Source organism: Typopeltis vanoorti, chromosome 9, assembly GCF_054136105.1.
Source record: "Typopeltis vanoorti isolate ZY-2024b chromosome 9, IOZ_Tvanoo_1.0, whole genome shotgun sequence".
Classification (NCBI taxonomy): Eukaryota; Metazoa; Arthropoda; class Arachnida; order Uropygi; family Thelyphonidae; genus Typopeltis; species Typopeltis vanoorti.
The window spans coordinates 118,311,509-118,338,289 of NC_143557.1; the positions used below are offsets into that span (position 1 = coordinate 118,311,509).

Consider the following 26,781-nt stretch of genomic DNA (forward strand, 5'->3'; position numbering starts at 1 on the left):
TAAGAAGACAAAATTGATTAATTTTTTGTTTTAGTGTTTATCAGAACTCCCCCCCCCCCACCTTTGTATTCAGTTTGGCTGAAGGATCCTGAAGAATTGCACTACATAACATCTGCATAAAATAACTAAGTTTAATATCTCCAGTTTTAATATTTGGTTTAATGCTACTTTCCTTCCTAATATAATCCATATAAATGAATAACAATTCAATTCTAACATTTGACTTATGGCTTAAAAATAGACTATGTATTGCTTTGTGCAATATTTCATTTACTCAATCTAACTAGCGTTCTGAAAATCTCTTCTCTTAGCAGCTTGTATGCCTTTTCCAGATCTATGTTATGTGTTTTGTTATATTCCCATGATTTCTCAACTGAAAATATGATCCTGAAACCTGCTTGTTCTTAAATCTCTTCAACATTTTTTCTTAGCCATGTTAGTGTCTATTTCTGAGATGCCTGATTTGATCTGCTCTTAATTTTTCATCTTCTGAATGCTTCTAACTTATCAGGCTACCCTAGTCTTCCTCTTTCCTATGCCATTTTTCTTTTCTTTATCTTCTTTACCAGTTATTTTTACCTTCTGACCTAAGCTTAATTATGTTTTACTTTTGATCTTGGCTTTCTAGTTAATTTCTCCTTTGCTATAAATAGACTGACTGTCCTTTGTTTAATTCCAGCTTTGATCTTAACATTCGGTCATTCCAAACACCAACCCTTCCAGCTCATTTAGTATTGACAGTACCCTTCATTTTGAAAGCCTAGATTCGAATCCTATCAAGGATGGAAAGTAACTGAGTTAGTCAGCCAGTCTCACATGAATGTGGCATGGTATTTCATCCTTTAAACAGGCAAACTGGCCAGAATAACATATAGTTAACTGACATAATATACTGGTCCTCATAGCCTTAGTGCTTCAGTCATAATCCAAGATGACAATAACCAAGTCTACTTGGAACTGAGGAGGTCAGATATATAATTCACTGTACTGCTTTGGTTATTGAATTAAATGGTGTAATATTGATTTAATGTAATAACTCAAACATAGTTGTCATAAGTTAGTATTTATACAGTTGTATCGATCACTAATAAGTAAAGAATTTTCTCTTTTAAAGGATGTGGCTGCTGCCCTTGGTTCTCCTAGTAAGGTATTCTACAAAGCAGAGGACAAAATGAAAATCCATTCCCCTAATTCACATAAACTTCTAACCTCACGCTCTTCAGATTATTTTTATAATTACTTTACCCTTGGAATTGTAAGTGATTAGAAATCCTTATTTGAAGTTTAAATAGTCTTATAATAAATGCTATCATTTTTAGATACTTTCAGAAATGGAAATATAAACACATTTGCTCCAACACATAATTCAGAAGTTTCTGGCAACCCACTGGAGTGTGAATTACTAATCACATGTATCAATATATACAAAAAAGGAAATATGATGAAATTTTATGTAGTTTTGACCTTCAGTAGTCATTTTAATATTATGACTATGTTATAAATACAGTTGTTAGATCTTGAATAAGGACCTTTTCATCAAAAGGATCATTCATTCAAGATTTAACAATAATACAATAATAACCAAGAAATACTTGTACTGTTAATAAAGAAAGAAATTGTTAATAGAGAACATAATTGAATTACCTTAAAATGAAGTACAAAAAAAAAAGGAGGAATTTGTCTGTCTAGATAGAAATATTGTTGTTTGAAAACACTAGTAAGAAAAAAATACTCTATGCAAAATGTATGTTAATACAAACAAAAGTCCAAAGGTTGTGTGTGAGTTACCCATGATAAGCGTAATGCCCAAAGCAAAGGCATTTGTGGAAAGTGAATTGAACTCGCGTTCCCCGAAAAGAGCACTCATGAGAAGAAGAGTTGTGACTAAACAACTTAAGGACCAGTAGGAAGACGCTGTGAGAAAACTTCTGCAGCGAAAAGAGGGCGTAAAAAGGGATAATAAATGCGGGTTTTGAGCCCCGTTTTTTTTTCTGTTCTTGTTTTCATTTGGACCCACGATGCTAACCAGTGGAAGGGAATTCTACCACAAGTTTCTCCCCGTTGCTGACTGGCGAGTATCGTGCGAGTTATATGCGAGATGACGGCGTCCACTGACTCGGGCCATCGGTAGAAGTGCTACCAGAATGAGACAATGGAAAGTTCCTCCAGGGAGACAGGCAGTCTGATGATAGTGACCAGCGAGATGAGCGTTTGCCCAGCAGAATGGAGAAAATGGTTGTACATGACGAGCGAAGTGACCTCCATGTAGATGCAACCCACTGAAGAAACAGGAAAGGAAGGACAAAGGGGACACGGTAACCTCATGCGGCAGTGGTAATGTACATAATTTCTCGTTTTATTAACAGTTAGCATTAGAGGAAAAGGGTGAATCAATTTCTAGTTAGAAGAAAAATGGACAATTGCCTAGAGAACTTTTTGAATGACTTATATACATTGTAACTTAGCTCCATTGGACTGGTAATCGGAGGACTTAAATTCTTGTGTGAGACCTAATTAATGTGGTGGGGTCTGTGTTAGCATTTGAAGTTAAAATTGTAAACTTGTATTTTCCCATGCTAAGTGTGTTTTAATTGACCAGAGGATATGAGTTATATGTTCATTAAGTGTTCTTTTATGATTATCAGTTGATTTAATACAGGTATTGTAATAAGCTTTTGATAAGTTAAGGGGATAAAAATCCCTTCTTGTTTTTCAGCCAGTAAGCAAAACTAAGATCGAAAACTACGATCTGAACGTTTCATGCTGGCGGATCCAAGCGTAAGTGACCACTTGATAGTGCCACAGCAAGGCAACTCGTTGCAAAGGTGGAGCAAGATCCCTCACTATTCTTGATATTTTCTCATAATGTAAAAACATACAGCTCCTAGGAGATGTAGTACTGCTTTACATTATGAGGAGAGGTCACTACCCAGACCGGTTTCAACCTTTTTTGAGGTCTCATCAGTGAGTAGCTAGACCTAGAATATCAGAGTTTAAGTGAAAAGAACTTACATACTTTCGCTATACGAATGCCAGAAAGGTGTGTCACTATATTATATTATAATGTATTATAACTAAGATGAAAAGCCGAAAAAACAAGAAGGGATTTTTATCCCTTTAACTTATCAACCTCGCCAGAAAATTAGCCGTTTTGGCTTTTCATCTTAGCTTTTGATATATTTAAACCCAATTGTAAACTCGTTAGATCTTTAATAAACATGTTTTACTATGTAAGCCTGAGTTTTGCTTGAGCATGAGACTAATTTACCACTCATAAAAGTTTGAACCTATGCATAAGAATAATTAGAAAAGATAGGGCCATGACTGCAAACTGAGATCTCTACAGACGCTATATATATTTAACGAATTGAGGTAGCTGTTAGAACTCTGGGAAAGTTTCTCTGAGCAAGAATTCTTCTGTCCTAGGACTCTGACTGGCGCATCTGGAACAAACAAATTTGTCAGAGTTCGAAAAGGAGACGGCCCCAGAGAGATAGACTAGAGATCTCAGTAGGCACAAGAGAGGGGGATAATAATAACATAGATTTAAAGAAAAACAACGACATAACACAGTCATACTTCATAGTTAAGTCACCTTTGACTCCAGAGCAGTGCCATAACTCTGAAATGCCTAGGTCAAAGCACTGTGTTGAAGTTTGAAGATGGTGCAGTTATGACTGAAATAAAAAAACCTAATGATATTAAAACTGGTTTATTGAATGTATTTTGTGTGCTGCAATGCCATTTGTTGTTGTTGGTGGTGGTCAGGCATAGCACTGTGCCAGATATATCTTCTACATTTAACGAGATTGGATTAATGTTGATGGTGCTGGTCTTTTTCAGAAGTATCTGTCTAAGGTTACAACCTTAGACAGGTACTTTGAGTACATTATGGAAAATTATGGAGACAACTACCGTGTAAGAGCAAAACTTTTAGTTTAATATAAACCATAATGAACACTCAACATTTCGACCTTCATATCAAGGTCATCATCTGGAGCATACACATATATACAGAGAAACAAGCTGCACTACACAATCTACATGGTTTGCTAAAGTTACTGACCAACTGTTACAACAATTATTAACCGACCTCTGGTGAAAAAAAAAAAAAAAAAAAACCTTTACTACATCAAAGCTAAAGTCCTATTATTATCTATTAGGTTACAAAATTAAATTGGGCTAGAGAGCAACATGTTTATATATATATATATATATATATATGACAGAATGATCATTGACTCGGTTAACATACATAGTTTTATGAAAAAAATTGAATGACTAGAACCGAGATTTAATTAAAAAGGTTTTAATATAAACACACTACTAGTTTCGGCCTGTAACAGCCTTCTTCAGGTGACATTATAAAAGAAAAAACACTAAACATTGAGGGTTAAAAGACTATGAACAACATAGACAGTCTTTATACATAATTAGCATTAAAACGTTTTAATGCTAATTATGTATAAAGACTGTCTATGTTGTTCATAGTCTTTTAACCCTCAATGTTTAGTGTTTTTTCTTTTCTTTTATAATGTCACCTGAAGAAGGCTGTTACAGGCCGAAACTAGTAGTGTGTTTATATTAAAACCTTTTTAATTAAATCTCGGTTCTAGTCATTCAATTTTTTTCATAAAAATATATATATATATATATATATATATATATATATTAAAAAAATTAAAAAAACTGTGATTATACATATAAATTTCAACCAGTTGGTATGGAATAGTTTCCAATAAAAGCTGAAAATTGCTTCAAGTCCTAAAGTATGCTAGATATTAAGTAGGCTGAATATGTGCCATCCAAATTCTTGGAATTTTTATGCCACCATCATTGCTGAGATTAGGGTTGGTTAATCAGAATTTCATAGGCTTCTTTAAATTTTCTTTCATACCAGGTTTGTGTATGATGTAAAGAGCAAGTACTTTTCCAAACAATTTGGTGTAGGATGTTGAGAGTGTGATCTGAGAGGCCTGCTTCACCAAAATTGTTATATTTAATATGTCTTTTTGTGTTCTTTTTTACTTATAGGGATTGTACGTTCAGTTTCACTAATATAAGGTAAGTTACAGGTGAAGTAGATGCAATAAACTCCAGGATGTGCCAATGGGATGAGAGGATCCCTAGAGGAGTTGAATATGTTTTTTTAATTTTATAGGTGGTTTAAAAGTGGCATTGAGATTATAATGGTGTAGGATTCTATTGATTTTTTCTGATAACTCTTTAATGTATGGGATGGTATGGTTTTACTGTAATCTGTATTCTTTTTTGATGAAGTTTTATGAAGAATTTTATTAATAGTATTTTTGTTACAGCTGTTATTTATAAATGTGTTGCTAATAATCTTAAATTCTTGTTTAAGAGCTTGCTGATTAGAGCAAATTGTTACAGCTCTGTTTTTAAGGGTGTTAATGACTCCAAATTTTTGCGATGGGTGGTGGTGATATGAGTTAGCATGTATATATTGGCCAGAATGTGTCGGTTTGCGGTAAACAGTGAAGGATAGACTGCCTGAGGGAAGATGTGCGACCAGTGTATCCAGGAACAGGAGCGAGTTCTGATTTTCAATTTCGATAGTTAATTGTATGCGTTCATGTTGTTTGTTCAGGTGATTAAGGAATGTGTTTAATGTTTGTCGACCGTGTGGCCAGATAACGAAAACATCGTCAACGTATCTAAGCCTCTAAGCCACACTGTAGGTTTTAGTGTAAAGGAATCGAGAGCACTTTGCGCAAAAGTTTCCATATAAAAGTTAGCAATTGGGGGAGATAGCGGTGAGCCCATGGCCGTACCTTCGTTTTGTAGGTAAAATTTATTTTGCCACACGAAGTAACCGGAACATAGTACGTGGACAAAGAGGGCCGTAATGTCGGGCGGAAATTTGTTCTGTAGGAGAAGAATTGTGTCACTGATTGGGACATTTGTGAAAAGGGCAGAAATGTCAAACTGACTAATAAATCATCTTTGCTGAATGTTATGTTTTTAATTTTGTTTATAAAGTGTTGTGTATTCTTTATATAGGAGGGGGGAATGACCTACCAACTCCTTGAGTGTTGATGCTAATTCTTGGCTAGGTGATAATTAGGGCTGTCTATTCCTTCAACTATCGGCCGTAGTGGAACGTTTTGTTTGTGTACTTTAGGAACACCATATATTCTGGGAGAATGGGTGTAGTTTTTTTGTTTTTTTTTTTTTCACCAAAGGTCAGGTTAATAATTGTTGTAATGGTTGGTCAGTAACTTTAGCAAACCATGTAGATTGTGTAGTGCAGCTTGCTTCTCTGTATATATATATATATATATATGTATATGCTCCAGATGATGACTTGATATGAAGGTTGAAACGTCGAGTGTTCATTTTGGTTTATATTAAACTAAAGTTTTGCTCTAACACGGTAGTTGTCTCCATAATTTTCCATAATGTATTCTTATCACCATGTAAGCATGAAAGAAAGGATTGCACTTTGAGGTTATGTAGGTTTGATCTCTTCTTGAACCTATCAAACCATCCATGGCTTGTTCTGAATTCTGAGTTCTTTTACTTTCTAACCTTTCTTAGCCTTCATGTCATTAAAAAGGTTTGGGCTTTATTTTGAATAATGGTCTGGTTTAAAGGAACATAGTGGCTAGTTTGATCATTCCAGACTGTTAAGAGTCTGGATGTTTTAACTTCAGCAAGAATTTTTGTTTGTTTTTAATCACAATGTTAACAGTAGTGTGAGGGACTAGTCTTTGGCTTTTCTCAGTTTGTGATACACCTTCATCACAGAGTTTAATTTTTGAATCTGATGTAATAGCCTTATGACTTTTCTTTTCACTTTTATCTGCCATTATATCAAGTTTAATCACAACAAAAATAGTAGAATAAAAGTTAAAAACTGTTTAATATTCTTGTAATCATAGACTGCAACACAACAACAAAAAGACATGTGACACAAGCTGTGTTTGAATGCACACTGACAATAGTGAGACAGCAACACCTTTCATGTGGTAGTGTCATCGTGCTAAGGAGCTATAACTATGAAGCAATTGATGTAACTTTGGATAAGTGGGAATTCAAAAATGTCTGTAAGTGTGAAGCAGTATTTAGCTGATCTTTTTCACCATTTATTTATTTTGTGCAGTTTTATTTCTATAAACTATCAACACTTGTTGCCACACCATGCAAATACCCTTTAAGTATTGTGCAGTGGTACTGTTGTCACATGCCAGTTTTTAAACCAGTATAGTGTTCTTGGAGGATATGTGGTATATGAGGTTCAGGTGTGAGTAAATCATATGTGATAGTAGTGGTGATCTTGAAATGACCACCTGCCTAGCATTGGCTAAATTGCCATATAGCTTCTTGCCAGTTTGGACTGTAATTATTATACATATGGACATTGTTACATTTGAGTTCAAGGAATGTTTTTCACAGTACTCTTTTGAATGTGAAAGTTTTATTTTTTAATGACAATACTATTAACAAAGTGTTGCATGTACACATTCATTCCTCTGCATGTTAGGTAATCGCAAAAACCTATTCTAGAAACCAAAAAACCAGCTTCAAAAAGTAGCATGCTACTTTTTCAAGCTGCTTCTGACTCCATTTGGAGACAGAAATGTTACTCTGCTAATTAGCAGGGTAACAGTCTTCCAACAAAAATCGCTTGGCCTAAAGACATTCAAAAACATCCATGCCACAATGGGATTCACACTCATAGCTATCTGCTTGGCCAGCCAAGTCAGTATTTGAGGTCAGATAATCATTTTACATATAGTTGTCAGGGTTTGCTAGTCTGTGTGAAATATTAACAAACTGTAAGTTACTTATTTCTTTTTGCTACACAATAACCACAGTAATTAACTTTAATGAAATGAAAGTACAGATATTTCATACTCAGTGGCAACTCGTGGCTTGAAATTGTGGGGTGTGCTGCAACTTTCAAAATATATACACACTCTAAATACAGTGTATACGTGTTTGGTTAAATATCAAAATTCAGGTAAAAATTTAAAAAAAAATTAAACATGAAAAAATATTGTTTATTATCGATAAAATAATAGTTTGGTATAATTCAAAATTACTTAAAAATAAAATATATTCTTCTTGTTTTGTTTCATGAAAAAATATTGTTTATTATCAATAAAATGATACAGTTTAGTATAAATTCAAAATTACTTAAAAACGAAATCCATTATCCTAACCCCAATAATGTTCTAAAATAAAAACTATAACAAATGTTATGTCTTTAATTGTAATGTCCAATTATTTAAAGAGACGGAGTAAACACAATAAGCACTATGAACACTCTACTACTGGCGCAAAGTGCATATAAACAACAGTGGAACTGTGCGATGGACGGTGCTGCATTACGCTATAGCTCGCATCTCAGTGCTATATTACTCTATTTGATAGTTATATAAGATAAGAATTTCCCAAACTTTTGGGAGAGAGCCCCCCAAACTTTTTGGGGAGAGAGAGAGAGAGAGAGAGATGATCATTCCGATTCATATTTGGCCGATGTAAAAGGACTTTGCAACTTTCTTTGAAAAGGTGTAGCAAATACTAGCAATATGACACTGGTAAACACAGTGCTGCTAGCATCCTTCACCCTCCTAAGTGCTACAAGATCGATTTTTATTATTTTTATATAAAATAAGAGAATTGTATAGGATTGTTGACAATTAAATTAAATATTACAAGCAAATATAAATAAATTAATAAATATATTTATATATCGAGAAAAATTGGGGGTGCTGCAGTTCCGCAGCCTATGCATGAGCCGCCCCTGTTCATACTGAAACTAACAGTACATCATTAGTGTGTAGAAACAAGCAATCAAAGGAACCAGGTTACAAAGTACATACAGCAATTGGTGATTTACCAATTAAAAACGTTGCCGCGTGCTAGAAATTAGTATTAATAAATAATATTATTAAAAATATTATTAAATAACTATTTTTGATGGTTATATCAGATAAAAATCTCCCAAACTTATGGGAGGGAGAGAGAGACAATCATTCCAATTCATATTTGGCCAATGTAAAAGGGCTTTACAACTTTTGTTGAAAAGGCATTCATATTTAAACCTGCATCTATGGAGAAGACAAGTTTTATCCTACTGGATATTGTGTTTAGTGTCAACACTATGTTGCGCCAGACCAGACTTTTGAGGTGTCATGTATTCGGTTTAATATTGATGTTCATTAATTCTTTTTTCTACAAAATGACCTGTTTGTCCAAAGTATGTTAGATTACATTCACACGGTATCTGATAAATGCCAGCTAATGATAGAGGTTCCAGTTTGTCTTTTGTAGATGGCAACAGGTGAGAAATTTTGTTGAGCGGAAAATATGTGGGAATGAGATGATACTTCTTCAGAATTCTACTAATCAGTTCCAAGATGCCAGAAATATAAGGGATTGGAACTCTGTGCAGTCTGTTGAAGAATCCTGAGGCGTTGGAACACAGGAGTCAATTATCTGCTGGATTTGAACCATTAAATTCCATTAACTTTTTAATAGTGAGCAGTTCTTGTTGTACGCTTGAGGGAGAGGAGCACACCCTATGTGCTCTATTAATTAAAGACTTGATAACACCGATTTTTTGAGAGGTGTGATGAGCAGACTTTTGATGGATGTATCTGCGATAAACACTGGTTGATAAATTACCAGAGGCTGTACGTGTAAGGTGGATGTCCAGGAATGGTAAACTACCAGCCTTTTATTTTTCCATGGTGAACTGAATGCGTGGGTGAAGACTATTGATCTGTTGTAGGCAAGTGGTAAGTTCATTTTCAGAATGAGGCCAAATAGCAAACACATCATCCACATAAGAAAACCAATGAGAGGGTTGGGGAAGTTGAATGGATGAGAACAAGGTATCTTCTAGATAAGGGGTCGGCAACCTTTTTGGATTGAAGAGCCATTTTTAAAATTATATCTGTTAAAAAAAAATTTAGGGAGCTGCACACAGTGATGAGCAACCAATAGTCCGCATGCGGCCCTCTCAGATTTTTTTGTGTGGTCCACGGTGTTAGTTTTGTACGGCAGAATTAGTATATTTTAATTAAAAATCTATTTTATGAATGTTGATTTTTACATGTGGATTTATTTGTGCAGGTTAAAAAATTAAAATATAGTTAAATAATGGAAAATAAAATAATTCTTTGTTATCAAAGAAAAAGAAAATATTCTTTATGCGGATCGAACCAAGTATTTGATTTACTATTTAATTGCTCATCACTGCTTTAAATTTAGAAACTACATTGAAAAATATTATAATTAAATTATTTATTCAGTTTTTTATTTTTTTTTATTTTTTTTTATTATTATTTTTTTTTTTTACAGTAACACGTTATCATACTTGTAAAATGCAGGGGTGGCATGTCACACAAAATTATATGATATTTTTAAATATTAAATAATAAAACAAAGATTTGCTCCTCCTTACAAAAACATATGTATAAAATCCAATAACATACCTATTTCTTTAATTTTGTTTTAATTTAAAATATCTTAGTGCTACTTTTGCTGTTGAACTTCTTGGGTTAGTTTCTCAATATGCATCGAATATGCCGTAATTTTCATTTTCAAACATGACAAAAGACTCATATTTGATAGGTTTCTCAACTTACTTTTAATACAAATCATATTAGAAAATATTTGCTCACAGAAATATGTCGATCCGAAAATCGATAGAAGTCCAAATGTGTATGTTTGAAATCACCGAATATAAATGTCCGGTAAACAATTAAACGTGTCAAATACAATCTGATCTTGCTTTTTAAGATCTTCTATTTCAGACCATTTTTTTTTTGAATTGCAAAGGTAGATTTTTGTCTTTCCAACTCCTCCAGGTCAGCTTTAAGATTTCTAAATTTTGAATTCCACAAATCCTAGGTTTTCAGGTCCTCAAACTGAAGTTTAACTGCAGCCTCATCAATTCCAGCAAAAGGTGAAAAATTTAATTTGGCAGGATTAATTTCAAGTGGTCGTAATAAAAATGACATAGTTGACTTGTTCTTTCTAAATTCCTCAAATCTCCCATTAAATGCAGATCCCATATTTACCACAATTTCTTTGAAAAAGGTTAAATTTATGGAATTATTATCAGTTTGTTATTGTTGATATTTCTTCAATGTAGGAAAATGTAATAATATGCCTTTCTCTAAGTCTGTCGCAAACAAATATAATTTTTGTTCAAACAAAATCACTTCTTTGAGGCTTTAGAAAAAGCAACTGACACAATGAAAAAGGAAAAGTTGATCCTTGTTGGGGATCTAAATAGCAGAGTAGGAAATGATTGTGAGACATACAAAAATATTTTGGGGAAATTTGGAGAAAAGAGCAAAGCTAATAATAATGACAAATATCTGTTGGATTTCTGCTCAGGACATGGACTGGTTATTACTAACACCATGTTCCAACATAAAATTGTGCACAAATTCACATGGAGAGAAGAGGCAAGGGAATAAGAAAAATCTCATTGACCATGTTATCGTTGATAGTGATGTTTTCTCCCTGGTGCAGGACACCAGAGTGTACAGAGGATTTGAAATTGGAAGTGATCACTATTTAGTGTTCAGCAGGATAAAATTGAATTTCATATTGAAAAGAATAACATGTAAGAAAGTTTTAAAGCGAATAAAAGTTGAGCAGCTCTCAGATGTGAACTGTAGATTAAAATACACAAAGATTATTGAAGAAAAATTGAAAGAGTTTGAGAACAGGAATTAAACCTTGGAGATTCAATGGCAAACTCTGAAGAACTCCATGGTGGACACAGGAAGTTAAAGAGGCAGTGAAGGAAAAGAAGAAAGCATATCAAAAGTTCCTGTCAAATAAGTCAGCTTGTGCTCTTAGAGAATTACTATTATTACTATTACTATTATTACGGGCAACTCCAGGGAGTCATTAGACTCATCGAGGGAGGCCCCAAATCATATTCATCACAACTATTTGACATTCATACAGTATCTATCATACCTCGCCTTAAACTCATTCACTGTCACAGCATCCACCACAGACTCAGGGAGCGCATTCCACTCATTCACTACTCTAAAAGTAAAGAACCCAGCTCTAACACCTTTACTAACCACACTTTTGCCCAGTTTCCATGGATGTCCCCTAGTCCTCCCACAACCAGCCCTGTTCTCAAAAATATCTTCTGAATTAATTTTATAGAAACCCTTCAGTAATTTGAATGTAGAATATAGAGACAAATGCAAGAATGCTAAACACTATGTAAAACTAGCTAAACAAAAGTCATGGGAGAACTTTGGCAAGAATATAGAAAATAAATATCAAGAAGGTGGCAAAATATTCTGGAGGTTGTTGAAGAAGCTTAGGAATGGAGGAAAGAGTGCTGTAAAAGGAATTAGAGATGATAAAGGTGACATGAAAACGAGAGAAAAAGATATCCTTGAAATATGAAGTAATTACATTGAAAAACTGCTAAATGAAACAAGCAGTGATGACAGCACAGTGGTACAAAACACTGACCAGGCATGTAGTCAGGAATGCATATCCATACTTGAAGTAGAAAAAGCCATCAAAGGCTAAAAATGTGGAAAGGCAGCAGGAGTAGATGATATTCGACCAAAAATCATGAAGTATGGTGGTATAAGAGTCTTACGGTGGCTGCACTGCATAGTTCAGAAAGCCTGGACAGAGGGACGAATTCCCTATGATTGGAGTAGAGCTCTCATAGTACCCATATATAAAAAGGGAAATAAAACTGAATGTGAGAATTACAGAGATATTTCCCTACTGAGTGTTTCTGGCAAGATCTATGCAAGTATACTTGAGAAACGGTTCAGAAGAATTGTGGAAGAAAAGCTTGGTGAAGAACAAGCTGGATTCAGGCCAAATAGAGGCTGTCAGGATCAGATCTTCACTTTACGACAAATAGTCGAGAAAGCATGGGAATATAACAAAGATCTGTATTTAAGTTTTGTCGATTTGGAAAAGGCATATGACAAAGTACCAAGAGAGAAGCTATTCAATACGCTGCAGTTATATGGTGTGAATGGGGCATTATATCAAGCAATACTTAGTCTTTATTTGAGTTGTAAGTCAGCAGTTAGAATTGAAGGAAGTCCAGGATGATGGTTTAATGTTAAATGTGGTGTGAGACAAGGATGTACATTATCCCCTCTGTTATTCACTATCTATATGGATCACATTATGAAGGAAAGTGGTATTAAACATGATATCAAAATTGGAGATGTTAATGTCAGCTCTTCGCTTTATGCAGATAATGATGTTATACTTCTAAATAAATCCGCTACAAGTCTGCAAGATTCTCTGACTAAATTGAATAGCTGTTGTAATAGATATGGTATGAAGGTCAGCAATAAAAAGAAAAAGACAATGAAAATACGCAGAATCATTGAAAATGTCAAGTGTGTTGTGAATGGAGAACCTGTGGAACAAGTAAAACATTTCAGCTACTTAGGCACGATTTTTACTGAAGATGGTAAATCAAATATAGAAATAGACAACAGAATCAGCAAAGCTGGTATGGTGGGAAGCCAATTGAATAAATTCATATGGAATAAGAGAGAAATTAGTCGGAACACTAAATTAGCTGTATACAAGACAGTGTTCAAACCAGTTTTAATTTATGGATCTGAGAGCTGGGTCAGAAGTAAAACACTTGACCAAAGACTAGAGACTGCAGATATGAGAGTCCTGAGAAAGATTATAGGTGTGAACAGATGGCATCAATGGCAATGTCATATTAAAAACGAGGATATTAGGAAAGAACTAGACATTGTCAGCATTTAGGAATGCATTAGCAGAGCTAATCTCAGGTGGTATGGTCACTTAAACAGAATGGGCGAGGAAAGATTAGCAAAACAAGTGTTCTCTGCTAGGTTGACAGGAAAACAACTCAGAGGAAGACCAAGATAGAGGTGGATTGATACGGTACAAAGTGGCTTAGACGATAGAAATATAAGTTCTGATAATGTTGGAGTCTTGACAAGTAACAGACTGATTTGGAGAAAAATTGTAGATAGGAAGTTAGTAATGATGTAAATTTTTCGTGTAGTACTATCATATCCTGTACACCCCCTTGAGGGTACATGGCAGGAATATAATATCAAGAGGGTAATAATCATATAGTAAATTAACAGTGTTAATAAAGATTAGACTTATTTATTTTTGCATTTTGAGTTACTTTGGGATGTTTTGATTATGGGCTGTTAAAAAAAAAAAAAAAATTCAAAAAGGTAAAGTATGTTGGAATTCTAAATGAACACGTGAGGATGAACACTATTAATGTCATTTCCCCCACCCCCCACACACACCACCACCACCACCACCACCACCTTCTCTGCTTTCTCAGTATATGTTGAATAAAAGTACCAGAAAAGACAAACTTATGCCGATATTAGTTGTCTTTCATTTGCTTCTATCCATATTGATTTGCCTAAATGCCTACCTCACTGTCTTAAGTACATATGTCCATTCTTTATCCAACAAGCTATAGGTTCTGATTCCACTTAGTGAATGTTTGCGAATAAAGATGACAGGAAATTATTTCATTACATATTGTGAAGTTCCTGCAGAATTCCTGAATCAACTTCAGAAGAAGAAATTATCTGAAGAAATTATCAAAATAATAAATTTAATTTATAACAAAGGAGAATTGCCAAAAGATTTTATGACCTTAATATTTATACCTATACCAAAGAAAAGTAATGCAGTGAACTGCAAGGATTTTAGAACAATAAGCCTCATTTTCCGTACATCAAAAATACTTATGAGAATCCTAACATGGAGAATTGCATCTAAGGCAGAAGAATTTCTTGCAAAAGATCAGTTTGGTTTCAGGAAGGGTAGGGGAACAAGAGATGTGATTGGATTGTTAATAATAATAAGTGAAAGAAGTCTGGAAGCGAATAAAGAAGTTGATATCTCTTATATAGATTTTGAAAAAGGTTTTGACTTTGTAAAATGTGATAAGATGGTGGAAGTAATGTAACGGAAAAGATTGGTATAGATTGGAAAGACATAAGGCTAATTATTTCACTATATATGGGACAAACTGCCATGGTGAGAGACATATATGGTACAACAGAACTAGGTATCATTAGACGAGGAGTAAGACAAGGCTGTTCTCTGTCACCAATTTTGTTTAACATGTATTCCGAAGCAATGTTAAAAGAAGCACTGTAGAATTCAGAAGAAAGAATAAAGATTGAAGGTAGACAGATATTTGAAATAAGATATGCAAATGATAAGGCATTATTATCAAATACTGAAACAGGACTACAACATCTGTTGAACAGATTTCTTGAATCCTGTATCAATTATGGACTGAAAATTAACATAAGAAAAGCAAAGGTAATGAAAATAGCAAGGAAAGAGGCAAATATGGATATCAGAATAAATGGGAAAAAATTGAATCAAGTAAAGATATTTAAATATCTAGGAAGTGTGATTAGCAGTGATGGAAGATGTAAAAGTGACATAAAAGCAAGAATAGCGATGGGAAGAGATGCCTTTAATAGAAAATGGAATTTATTCAGAAGTAAAATGGACAGAAACCTAAAGAAAAGAATAATAAAATGCTATGTGTGGAGTGTTGCCTTTAATGCAGCTGAAACTTGGACATTGAAGAAAGAAGAAATTAAGATTTTGGAAAGCTTTGAGATGTGGATTTGGAAAAGGATGGAAAAAAATCAAATGAACAGATAAAATAACTAATGAAGAGGTCTTAAAAAGAGTAGTAGAAGAAGAAGAAAGATGTCTGTTAAAGAGGATAAAAAGAAGAAATGGAAACTGGATCGGACATTCTGAGAGGAAATGGAATCTCAGAGATGCCATCGAAGGAAAAATAGACGGAAAAAGACCCAGAGGAAGAGTAAGGAAAACAGTGCTAGATGACATGCTGAATGGAGACAGGTACACAACCTTGAAAGAGAAGGCTCAGAACAGAAGAGAGTGGAAGGAAAGTTTTTCCTACTAAGAGAAGAACCTGCTTAATTGCAGAATACTTAAGAAGAAGAAGTGTGAAGTTACCACCCTGAATTGATCTCTAGAGGTGTTTTCTAAATTATTTACCTATTAAATCTACCTTGCAGGGCTACAAGTCTATACTGTTTTCTTGCAGGGATTCTTGTACACATGCACACAGTAAAAAGTTTTTATCTTAATTTTTAACTGGTTTATATTTTAATCTTAGAATTCATGCTTATAATTTGATTTACAGAGCTTTCTTCATATTTTGAAACTTTCATTCTTAAAAATCTGAATAGTTTAATATTTTATTCTTATAATTCATATAGTTCTTATAATTTTTAAAGTATCTTCATAAGTGAGAAATTTTATTCTTTATATATATATTTGTAATATAAATAATACTTGTCTTCATTTTCTTTATATTTAATTGTTCATTCTTATATAAGGATTATTCAAAATGAAGGAGCAGATTGTACTTGTTTATGAATTATTTATTTCCAGCAATATAAACGTGAGTTATGTCACCTGACAGGGAAAAAACTGTCAGATATCACACTCTATGTATGTATGTATGTACCTCCTGTAATAAACACATCAAAACGATAGTCCATTTCATGCCTGATTCTTTGTAACTGTATGACAGTTATTGAATTCATCTCTGCTACAGTTTGATGCCAAAGTGGTGGCATGTAAATGGTATCTTTAACATATCCCGAAAGATAAAAATCAGGTCTTGGAACCTGGGTAGCTACTTGCACAGTATAAGATCATCTATCCCACTTCGACTTGTCCAGCAGTTAGGAAGAGTTGTGTTGAGATAATTACAGACATTACAGCGAAACTGAAGTGCCGTTCCATCTTGCATGAAAATGAAGTCAGCAGAGCCGTCTTCGAATTGAGGGAACAACCAGATTTGTAACATATCGAGGTATGACATCCTAGTTACTGTTGCCTTGACAAAAAAAAAAAATTCCATAAATTTTCCTATGGGAAATCGTACAAAACCTGCTCACTTTTGGCGAGTTCCTTTCGTGTTCAGTGTTTGCACATGGATGTTCTGGCTGCCATATTCACCTCACCACTTAAGCGAAGAATTGATTCATCAGAAAACATGAGCTGTGCTGCATCATCCTCCATGTCATCCAGCATTTTTATGTAAAAGTAACCTTTTTTCTTTGTCCTTGGGGTGTAAGTGCCTGCATTGACTGGAACTTGTAGCCTTTCATATGCAATCGTTTCCTGAGTACATGCCACACCATTGTTTGAGGAATTCCTAATTTCTTGTTTGTGTGGCTTGTAGATTTTCTTGAACTGCATATGAATGTTTGTTGAATTCTTTCAACATTAACTTCGGAAACACATGGACGACCAAGAGGTTTTAAGACAAATAGTTGAGAAATCAGAATATAACAGTGATCTGTTATATTATGAGTTTTGTATATCAGAGAATAGGCATATGACAAGATGCAAAGAGAAAAGCTATTGGAAACATTACAATTATATGGGGTAAATGGAACATTATACAGAGCAATGTAAGTTACCAGTTAGAATTGAAAGAAATGCAGGAAGATGTTTTTTTGTTAAATCAGTTAAATTTGGTGCACATAATATTCAGTGTTATTGATCATCTTCAGAATTATGAAGGAAAGTGACATTAAATAAGATATCAATATTGGAGATGTTAATCTGTGCTGTTTACTTAATGCAGATGATTTTATACTTCTAAATTAATCTAGTATAATTCTGCAGGATTCCCTGACTAAATTGAATAACTGCTGTAATAAATTTGATATGAAAATCAGTAATAAAAAGACAAAGATATTGAAAATGGGCATAAACATTGAAAACATCAACTGCATCCTGAATACAGAACTTACAAAACAAGTGAAACAATTTTATTTAGGCAGACAACAGGATTAGAAAAGCTGGTACAGTAGGAAGGCAACTTGGATAACATGGAATAAAAGAGAAAATAGTCAAAAAGTGATGACACTGTTTCAAAACCGACTGAGCTATGGAGGCTTGGAATGTTGATATTGTTTGCAAAAATATAAATAAAAAAATGAGGATAATGAGAATTATGTGAAAGTTAAACCATAAGCACGAAGATGCATAGCCAGCTTAACACTGTAGAGGATGATTCTTATGCCACGTTCATCAGTTTAGTTGAGTTGATGTGATGATCAGTCCCTATGTGGTTTACCTTACTGATGATATGTTTTTGCTAGTGGTCTGAGGTCTCCTAGGCTATGATTTGGACATTTCCTCTAGCATTTCTATTTCCTTCCACAAAACATAAACCTTCCTTGAACTAATTTTGAAAGCATTATGTACATATAAATTGAGTAGAGCTGATTTTGTGATAATTTGTGAATTTCGTGCTACTGCTACTCTAAATCGACTTATGCTCTCCGGTAAAAGTCTGGTAGTAATAATAAACAGATAAAGAAATTATTACAGGCAATCATAAAATAATGTATGTTTTGCAATATATGTTTTGTGTAGCAACACTATTCGTTATTATAACAGTTCAACCTAGAACAATTCTTGGCATACCGCAAGCATAATTTTACTTTGCTTAATTTTGTCATTAAAGTGGTACAGTTGAAATGTCTCAACAAATTTTAATAGGATCCAAAATACCAAATTTTATTTAATGTACCACCTTACCGCAGTCCTGAAAGTATCTTCAGGACTGCGGTAAGGTGGTACAACACCAGGCACTCCTTGCAAAGGTGGAGCAAGCTACCAACACTCCTATCTCAGTATCTCCCATAATGCCAAACACATCTCCTTACAGATATGTCTAATGTTATGCATTAAGGGCAGTAAGGGCAGGGCCACAACCCAGACTAGTTTCGACCTTTATTGAGGTCTCTTCAGTGGGAGCCAGGCCCAAGTGGAGATACCAGGCAGAAGCATTAGCAGGTCATCTCTACCTATAGGAGTTGCCAAATGGTGTGCCACCCTTTTTTAATAAATTACTCTGGATTTAGAGAAAGATGTTGAAAGTTTATTTTTCACTTGGTTAGAGTATAATAAATTTAGTTTAATTCTTTATCCAAGTGTGAGCAAACAAAGTTTGTGCCTGAAAGTATCTTCAGGACTGGAGTAAGGTGGTACAACACCAGGGCACGTCTTGCAAAGGTGGAGCAAGCTACCAACACTCCTATCTCAGTATCTCCCATAATGCAAAACACATCTCCTTGCGGATATGTCTAATGTTTTTTCATATCAGTTTATGAAGAAAAATATAAGGGCGGGTGTCTTTTATCAGCCAGTCTTGAACCTAAGACTAGTTTAAAAACAGAAAATGACTGCAATACAACCTACTTATTTGACTAAAATACACTTCTTTGTAGTAATCTCTTTTAATTCTCTACATATAATACAGTTTCGTAAACTGTTAAATTTTCAGTTGATATTTTTGTCATAGTCACAAGAACTATTATGATGGCTATGACAAACTTTATTATTCAGAGAAATTGATTGAGTAGCAGCACTTTTGCAAAATTCCAAATGTTTATGACACCTTAACCCATTTTTATGTTTTGCATAGTTTTGTCACTGCAAATGGTCAAATCAAAGCTAAAATTGAAATAGTGAATTTCAGTAGAAAGCTATATATTCAATTTCTTTTAGCAGATCAGAATTATGACCATCAGTTTGAACCTTTCTGGAAAACCTTTTCAGAATGTTTTGCACATTCTGAAAAGAAAAGAAACATGACCCACAAAAGAAATTGAATCAGTGAAATTGAATATTGCATGCTGAATTTTTAACTTTTAGCTCTTGCAGTGCAAGAGCATGATTTGAATACATGGGATTCTTGAAAAATCTCCATGAAAAGAAATTGAGAGTAAGCTTTGGACTTTAGTGGCCATAATTCTTCCAAAATCAATCATCCATGAAATGGTTGAAGAAGTTCATTGTCTTATTGAAACTATACTTTAATGAGTTCATCCCGTGATCAAGTTTCTACTAATTTTTGCATGATTGCAAATAATCCTTACCATTGACAATATCTTTCATGATATTGCACATTGAACTCCCAACTTTTTGGAGTTTGTTGTGAAGTATTATAACTATAACTATAAATATTGTTTATAAATTGTTAATATTGTAGATAAATATTGTTAACTTATAACTATAAATATAACTATCGAGGATATTCTATCAACCATATTTCATAATTCTGAGAACTGACATTTACATGGAATCTTTGTAGTTTGGTTAGTTTCGATGGAACCTTTTGGTTGGAAAGACTTGGGTTTGAATCCCATCTGTGATGGGAAGAACCTTTATCAGGGCTTTTTAATCAAAAGTGAGTTTGCCATTCTCAGAGGGAGATGGAGAATTTTTTCTCCTAGGAACCTTTTTCATCTCTCAAAACATGCAAACTGGCCACACATATCTATGGACATAAATACTTACTGGGGCAAGGAAGGCAATGGAAAGCTACCTTGTTATGTAATCACCATTCCCTTGTATAGTAGCATTGTTACACCAACCATCTTTGGACTGACATACCCGAGAGAGAGAGAATGTTTATATTCAGATGGAATCTTACTTCATCTCAAGTTAAATCTGAATGGTGAAGTTTTTGTTCTCCATTTGGAATACTTACTTTACTTTCTGAGTCTGGAACACCAATCATATCCTCTCCATCCAAAAGACAGCGGCTTGTATCACCTTGTCACTGACCTTCAGAATGTCATCCGTGGAGCACACATCAATTAGATCTGGGCAACATAAAAGATGTTCGTCAGTTTGGATGTCTCCGCAGTCACAGCTGTCAGTCATCATCTGCATAACCCCATTTCAGCATGTTACTTCTGCATCTGAACACTCCCACTCTAAGATGATTCAAAGTCCTCCAGGTGCTATAGGGTAGGTGATATCCCTTGGTTAACTCTTCCTTAATTATGGGGGCTTCTTGAAGTTGAACTGATTCCCTCCATAGAACAAGGCGTTGCTCCTCAGGTCTGTGGATCAATGGATTAGCTCTTTGCATGAAACTCTGCCTCGATTTGAGTCAAGAAGCCTTGATAATATGGCCGTACATTGGATGTCTTTCGTCCGTCATCTGCTTTTTTTTTCTTCATCTCACCGGCCACTTGACGTCTTATGCCTGGTGGTGCTATGCCTGCTAAGGGATATAATTTGTTGACTGGGGTTGGTCTTAGGCATCCGGTTATGATCCTAATGGTATCATTTAAAGCCACATCCACGTGTTTCGCATGGGCAGATGCCTCCCACACTGGGGCAGTGTACTCCCCTGCAGCAAAACACAATGCCAAAGCCGTCGAGCAAAGTACTTCTGGTTGAGCTCCCCCACGTCGTGCCAATCATTTTTCTTATGATGTTATTTCTTGCATAGATTTTTCCTTTTAGTTCCTGGCAATGTACCTTATACGACAAGGTACGATCCAGCTTAACTCCAAGATATTTGGGGTTGCTGCAGTGTGCGAGGCATTTTCCTCTCCAGACAATGTTTAACTGGCGTTTTGCTTCCCTGTTGTGCAGATGGAAAGCGCAAACCTGAGTCTTGTTTGGGTTAGGCTTCAGACAATTGGTCTCATAGTAATTGGAGAGTATTTCTAAGGATTCTGTCAACTTCTTCAAAACTCCTTACTTGACTGCATATAACTGTGTCATCGGCATAGATAAACCTCCTCACTTGTGGGTGAGTTGGATGATCATTAGTATAAATATTGTAGAGCATCGGGGCTAATATGCTGCCTTGAGGTAAACCATTCTTCTGATTTCTCCATCTGCTCTTCTTTCCTTGCAAAGTTATGTAGAACTGCTCCAGTCACAAATGTCTTCTCGTAACCATCTTCAATGTGCTGCGTGAGATTCAGAATTTGGCCACAGCAGGACTTTCTGGGACGGAAACCGGCTTGCTCGGGTATAAGTTTCTCGTCAATGTTTGCTGCTATTCTTTCCAGAATCATTCGTTCAAAAGCTTTATACAAGTGACAGAGGAGAGAAACAGGGCGAAAATTCTTCCACTCTGTAGGTTCCTTTTCTGGTTTAAGTAAAGCTACCACTTGAGCTTTCCTCCATAATTTGGGCAACTGAAGAGATTCTACACACCTATTCATCAATTTCACCAGCCATTGGATGGTTATCGGACCGAAACGCTTTATCTGTTCTGTCCAAATGTCGTCCGGGCCAGCAGCTCTATTCTCTTTCAGGTGACATATAGCTTTTCTTAGTTCTTCTTCGGAGAACGGAGAGGCTACTGAATTAGTCTCAGCTTCTTTAATGCGTGTAAGATTGGTTTTCAGTATCTTTTTGTCTGTCCTGCCATTCAATAATAGCTGGTAAGCGATCTGGTTTGGCATGACCTCTGTTACATAAACTGGAGTTTTAGTTGGATCGTTGCTTGAATTCTTCACCAGTTTCCATGCTCATCTGCCATTTCTGTTTCATATCCAAATCCTGCAATAGCTTCATCCATCTCTTCTTTCTACCATCTGTGAGTTTGTCCATCAGTTTTTTGCATGCCTCAATTGTGTCTACAGCGAAAGGATCCTTGTCATATCTGATTTTATATTCTTTTAGTTGTTCCGTCTGGTCTTCATTAAGCCCAGCAATATATTGAGTTCTGCACCCTCGTGGTATGTACTGCCGAGATACTATTTTGATGGTATTCACGAACTTTACTCTTCATAGTTACTTGGATCTGCTTCAAGAGTGTTTACTGTTTGATCGAGTTCCTTCACAAATCCATCCCATCTTGCTTTTTTAAAATTAAACCGTCGCTTAAAAGGTACTATCTCTGGATTGATAACGGCTCTGACTTCACAAGTAACAGGTCTGTGCTGAGTTCTTGGTATCGGCTCTTCTGCTATCTTCGTCACTTGTACAGCTACTTGTTCACTGATAAATATGTTATCTGGATTATAGCCTCTTCTCCACCTTCCACTATTGAATAATGATCTTAACTTGGGATCGTGGATTAGCTTCAGTCCTTCTCTCTCAGCCCAATTTTCCAGCTCAGCACCATTCCTGTCAGTCATTTTGTAGCCCCATGTTAAACTCTGACAATTAAAGTCTCCGAGTATTATTTTAACCTTCTGGGTGTTAAAGTTGGCAAGTTCTTTGAAGACGAAATCTTCATTAGGTAGCTTATATACCAATGTGATTGTGCAGGACTTGATCTTGATGGTTAATATCTCTATATTATTATGGGATGTCATATGTATAGATTTAATATCCAAGTCTGGTTTAGCAAATATAACACTACCGTATTGCTTGTGTGGTCTCTCAACTACTAATTTCATGCCATGAATTTTTGGTCTACTGCTGTTTACCCCTCGATGTGTCTCCTGGATAACTAAAACATCACATTTGCGTGTATCACACATGTCTGCTAATAAAACTTCCTTTTCAGATGACAGTCCTTCAATATTTATTGAAGTCGTGTTAAAAGCTAGCCTTGAAGAAGGATTTATAGTTCGCATGATTGTTCCGGTAGCTGAAGGATTAGCCAATGTTGAGTTTCAACGTTGTCAAGGGTATGCATTGTAATTTCTGAGTGATCACCTTTGTATATAACACAATCTACGAGGAGGCTCCTTCAATGTACCCCTCCATTTGGAATGAACAGAAGCATTATGAAAGCTTTGGCACAAATCATTTATCAAGTTAGTACAGTTTTCCACAGGATGTGGGTTTTGAATAAAAAAAAAAAATTTTTTTTTCTTAAACCTTGCTGCTCATCATTTTGTTCCCCTTTAGAATGTAAGTTTGATCTTATTTGATCTGATAAAATGGTCAAATACCAATTTTTTTTTCTTAACTATTAATAGATTAACATGATTTATTATAATTTTTCAGGATGTCCTCTTCGATGCGAAGACACATAGTGTGAAGAAGTTTATACTTCATACAAACTATCCTGGACATTACAACTTTAACATGTATTTCCGATGTAATTTTGTTATTACTTTGAATACGCATAAACCTCAAGAATCAGAAGAGGCTACTTTGATAGATGTTACTGAACAAAATACACAAATTATTACTGCCTTTACCAAGGTAAGAGTTGCATATATCATTTGATAATTTTAATATATTGTATTATATTATATATCTCATAAGGATTGCTTGTAATTATGCATGTAGTGATCTATAAGTTCAACTTTTTTTTACTGTTAAAATTCTATTTCATCAGTTTCTTCATTTGAATATATTAAAGCCTAAATAATATTTACAGAAAAGGTTACATTCAGGATCTGATTTATATAAAATAAGAGAAGGGAATAGGTAGTTTAAAAAAAAAAGTATATATAAAGTTTTTGCCAAGAAATGTCGACAAAAATAACAGGATCTTTTTTTACCTTGAAATCAACCACTTAAAAGTAAATGCAGAACTGCAGTCCATTGATAAGGATTCCAAAGCAGTTCATTGAACTGCTTTGGGATGGTGGAGACCATATAATTGAAGCAGCATATGTGGATTTTTACCTCCCTGGTTGGTTAAGCAGATAGCAGATGCAATAGCATGATTTTACACTAGTAAAAGCATGCTACTGAATATTGGTTCCCTAAAGTGGCCTTACCACACTTTCTGTTGAGCAAGGTTCATCATTATTTTCTCATATGTACCCTCGAGTAGTATTCAGGATAGTACTACACAGGTAAATTTACATTATTACTCTTCTAATCCAACTTTTTTGCATCTGGTATTTACAACTACAGTTTTTTTTTTTTTTTTAATGTGCAAAAGAGATGGGAGCAGGATCAGACAAAAATTACAACCATTACCTGAAAATATGACTATCATTTGGACATTATACAGAATCACTGCCTATTTGTCTTTGAAAAATGAGCTTTTGAATGTATTGATAATTTATTTATAACCTCTGAGATATAAAAAGGAAGCTAGAGATTTGATGAAAGCCAGTAATAATATGTTTTTTTCTTAGCTTGGGCAGCCTTGGTTTATCCAAAACAGATATGGCTTGAAAAACCAAGAAAAGGGGACAAGAAGTTAAAGCGGAACGTGGAATAAATGGTTCTATACTTTTTGTTTCAGTATTATAAAACAAAGATAACTGGAATCAGTAATCTAATAAAGAAAATGAAGTATAGAAATTGGCATTCCACTTGGAAATTCTTATAATGCCAAAGAAAAAAATGATATTGCTAGTGGGCATTTGAGTAGCATTTCATCAGAGAAGATATTTATACTAGATATTTATTTATATTTATATTTATGATCTAAATTCCTGAAGTGAAAAAAAAACAAAAAACATCTACAGTGTATTTAGATGGAACATTATTGGTGAAGAAGAGATTAAGAATGTTGGAGAATAGTAAGGGTTGTCTGGCATTTTGAATGGCATGGGAACAATTCACATTATATTATTAGTGAGTAGAAATGTCTTGGCATCATATCACACAATTAAATGTTAATTCTATAGTGCCAGTCGACTGTACATAGAATTATGGGCAGTATGTATAGGATATATAAGAATATTTGAAGGGCGTTGTGTTATATGACATTGAAAAAATCAAATCTTCAATATATGAAGAGAATATATATGCATGATTTGTACATCAGGAGAAAGTATTTTTTACATTCACCATTTGTTACTAGTAGACTTCATGTTAAATTCTGTTGCAACTTGATGCAACCTTTCTCTGAATTGAGATAATAAGATTATATCAGTTTCCCAGACAAGATTGAGATAGTAACCTTGCTCTTGGGAAACAAGCAAGGTTCCTGATTATCTTGCCCTTAGCCCATCTAGAGTGCTGATACTGTAGGTTTCCAACCCTTTATTACTGGGATTATCATAAAGAATTAGATTGGACTATAGGAAATTATTCACAATAAATATAAAAAATAACTAAATGTTAAAAACTCAATAACTAAATGTTATTGAGTTTTTGAGATTCTGCATCAGAGAAAAGAAGAAAAGTGACATTTGGGAATTATTTATTGTAATACCAAGGTTCTTTATGTTAAAATGGAATTTATGTTAATTCTATTTTAACATAAAGAACTGGAAAATTAGTTCCTAAGAGGCTGTAAATTGCTGATACAAATATACACATTTTGAGCAAAATGAACTAGTTGAGGAAAACTTACATCACCAGAAGAACCATAGTATAAATAAAGGCATTCAAAATGAGTTCACCATTATCATTGTTAGCACTTAAAAGTGATGTGACCATTTTAAAGAGAAGGAGATGAAAAATTAGCAAAACAAGATTATGGATGGATTGGTTTATAGTTTCTTGATATGAAAAGATCTTAAAAGCACATCACTGCCCTTTGAAGTATAGAATAATTATGATAGTCCCAACGTGCAATTGTTAATATTATTGTATGAGGTATGTGATGATGAGTTGTATCATTTTGCAAATTTGCATCACTTTAAAAAAAAAAAAACAAATAATATTATTTCATGTTTCTAATTTTAATTAGTAGACAAAAAAAAAGAAAGAAAGAAAAAAAAAATTCAATTTTTTAAAAGTTACTTATTTTATGACAATGGCTATGCAAAGGTTGTTTTTCATTTTATTACGGTTTTTATTAAAGTTTATAATACCATATTCTAGTTGGCGTCAAAGTACTCTCCACATGAGTCAATGCTTGTCCTAATGTTTTTTCCATTGCTGGAAACAGTTGTGGAACTGTTCAACTGGAATAACAGACTGCTTATGGCCTCCAGTGACTTTTCTTTCACTTCGTTCACATCAATGAATCGCTGCCCTTTCATGGATTTCTTTATCCGTGGAAATAAAAAAAAGCAAAGTTGCATGGAGAGAGAGATCGGGTGAGTAGGGATTACAGCAAACATT

The 26,781-nt window shown here is 34.4% G+C and overlaps 1 protein-coding gene across 2 annotated transcripts in view; it reads left to right on the forward strand.

Moving 5' to 3' along the window:
- LOC150103461 (phagosome assembly factor 1) overlaps nucleotides 1-26,781 on the forward strand; it is a 408,178-nt gene that overhangs the window by 354,829 nt on the left and 26,568 nt on the right. For both annotated transcript variants that reach the window (XM_090398202.1, XM_090398201.1), the window contains 2 exons: nucleotides 1,115-1,255; nucleotides 23,806-24,006. In XM_090398202.1, coding sequence (XP_090254328.1) covers nucleotides 1,115-1,255; nucleotides 23,806-24,006 — 342 coding nt within the window. The remainder of the gene's footprint in view (nucleotides 1-1,114; nucleotides 1,256-23,805; nucleotides 24,007-26,781) is intronic.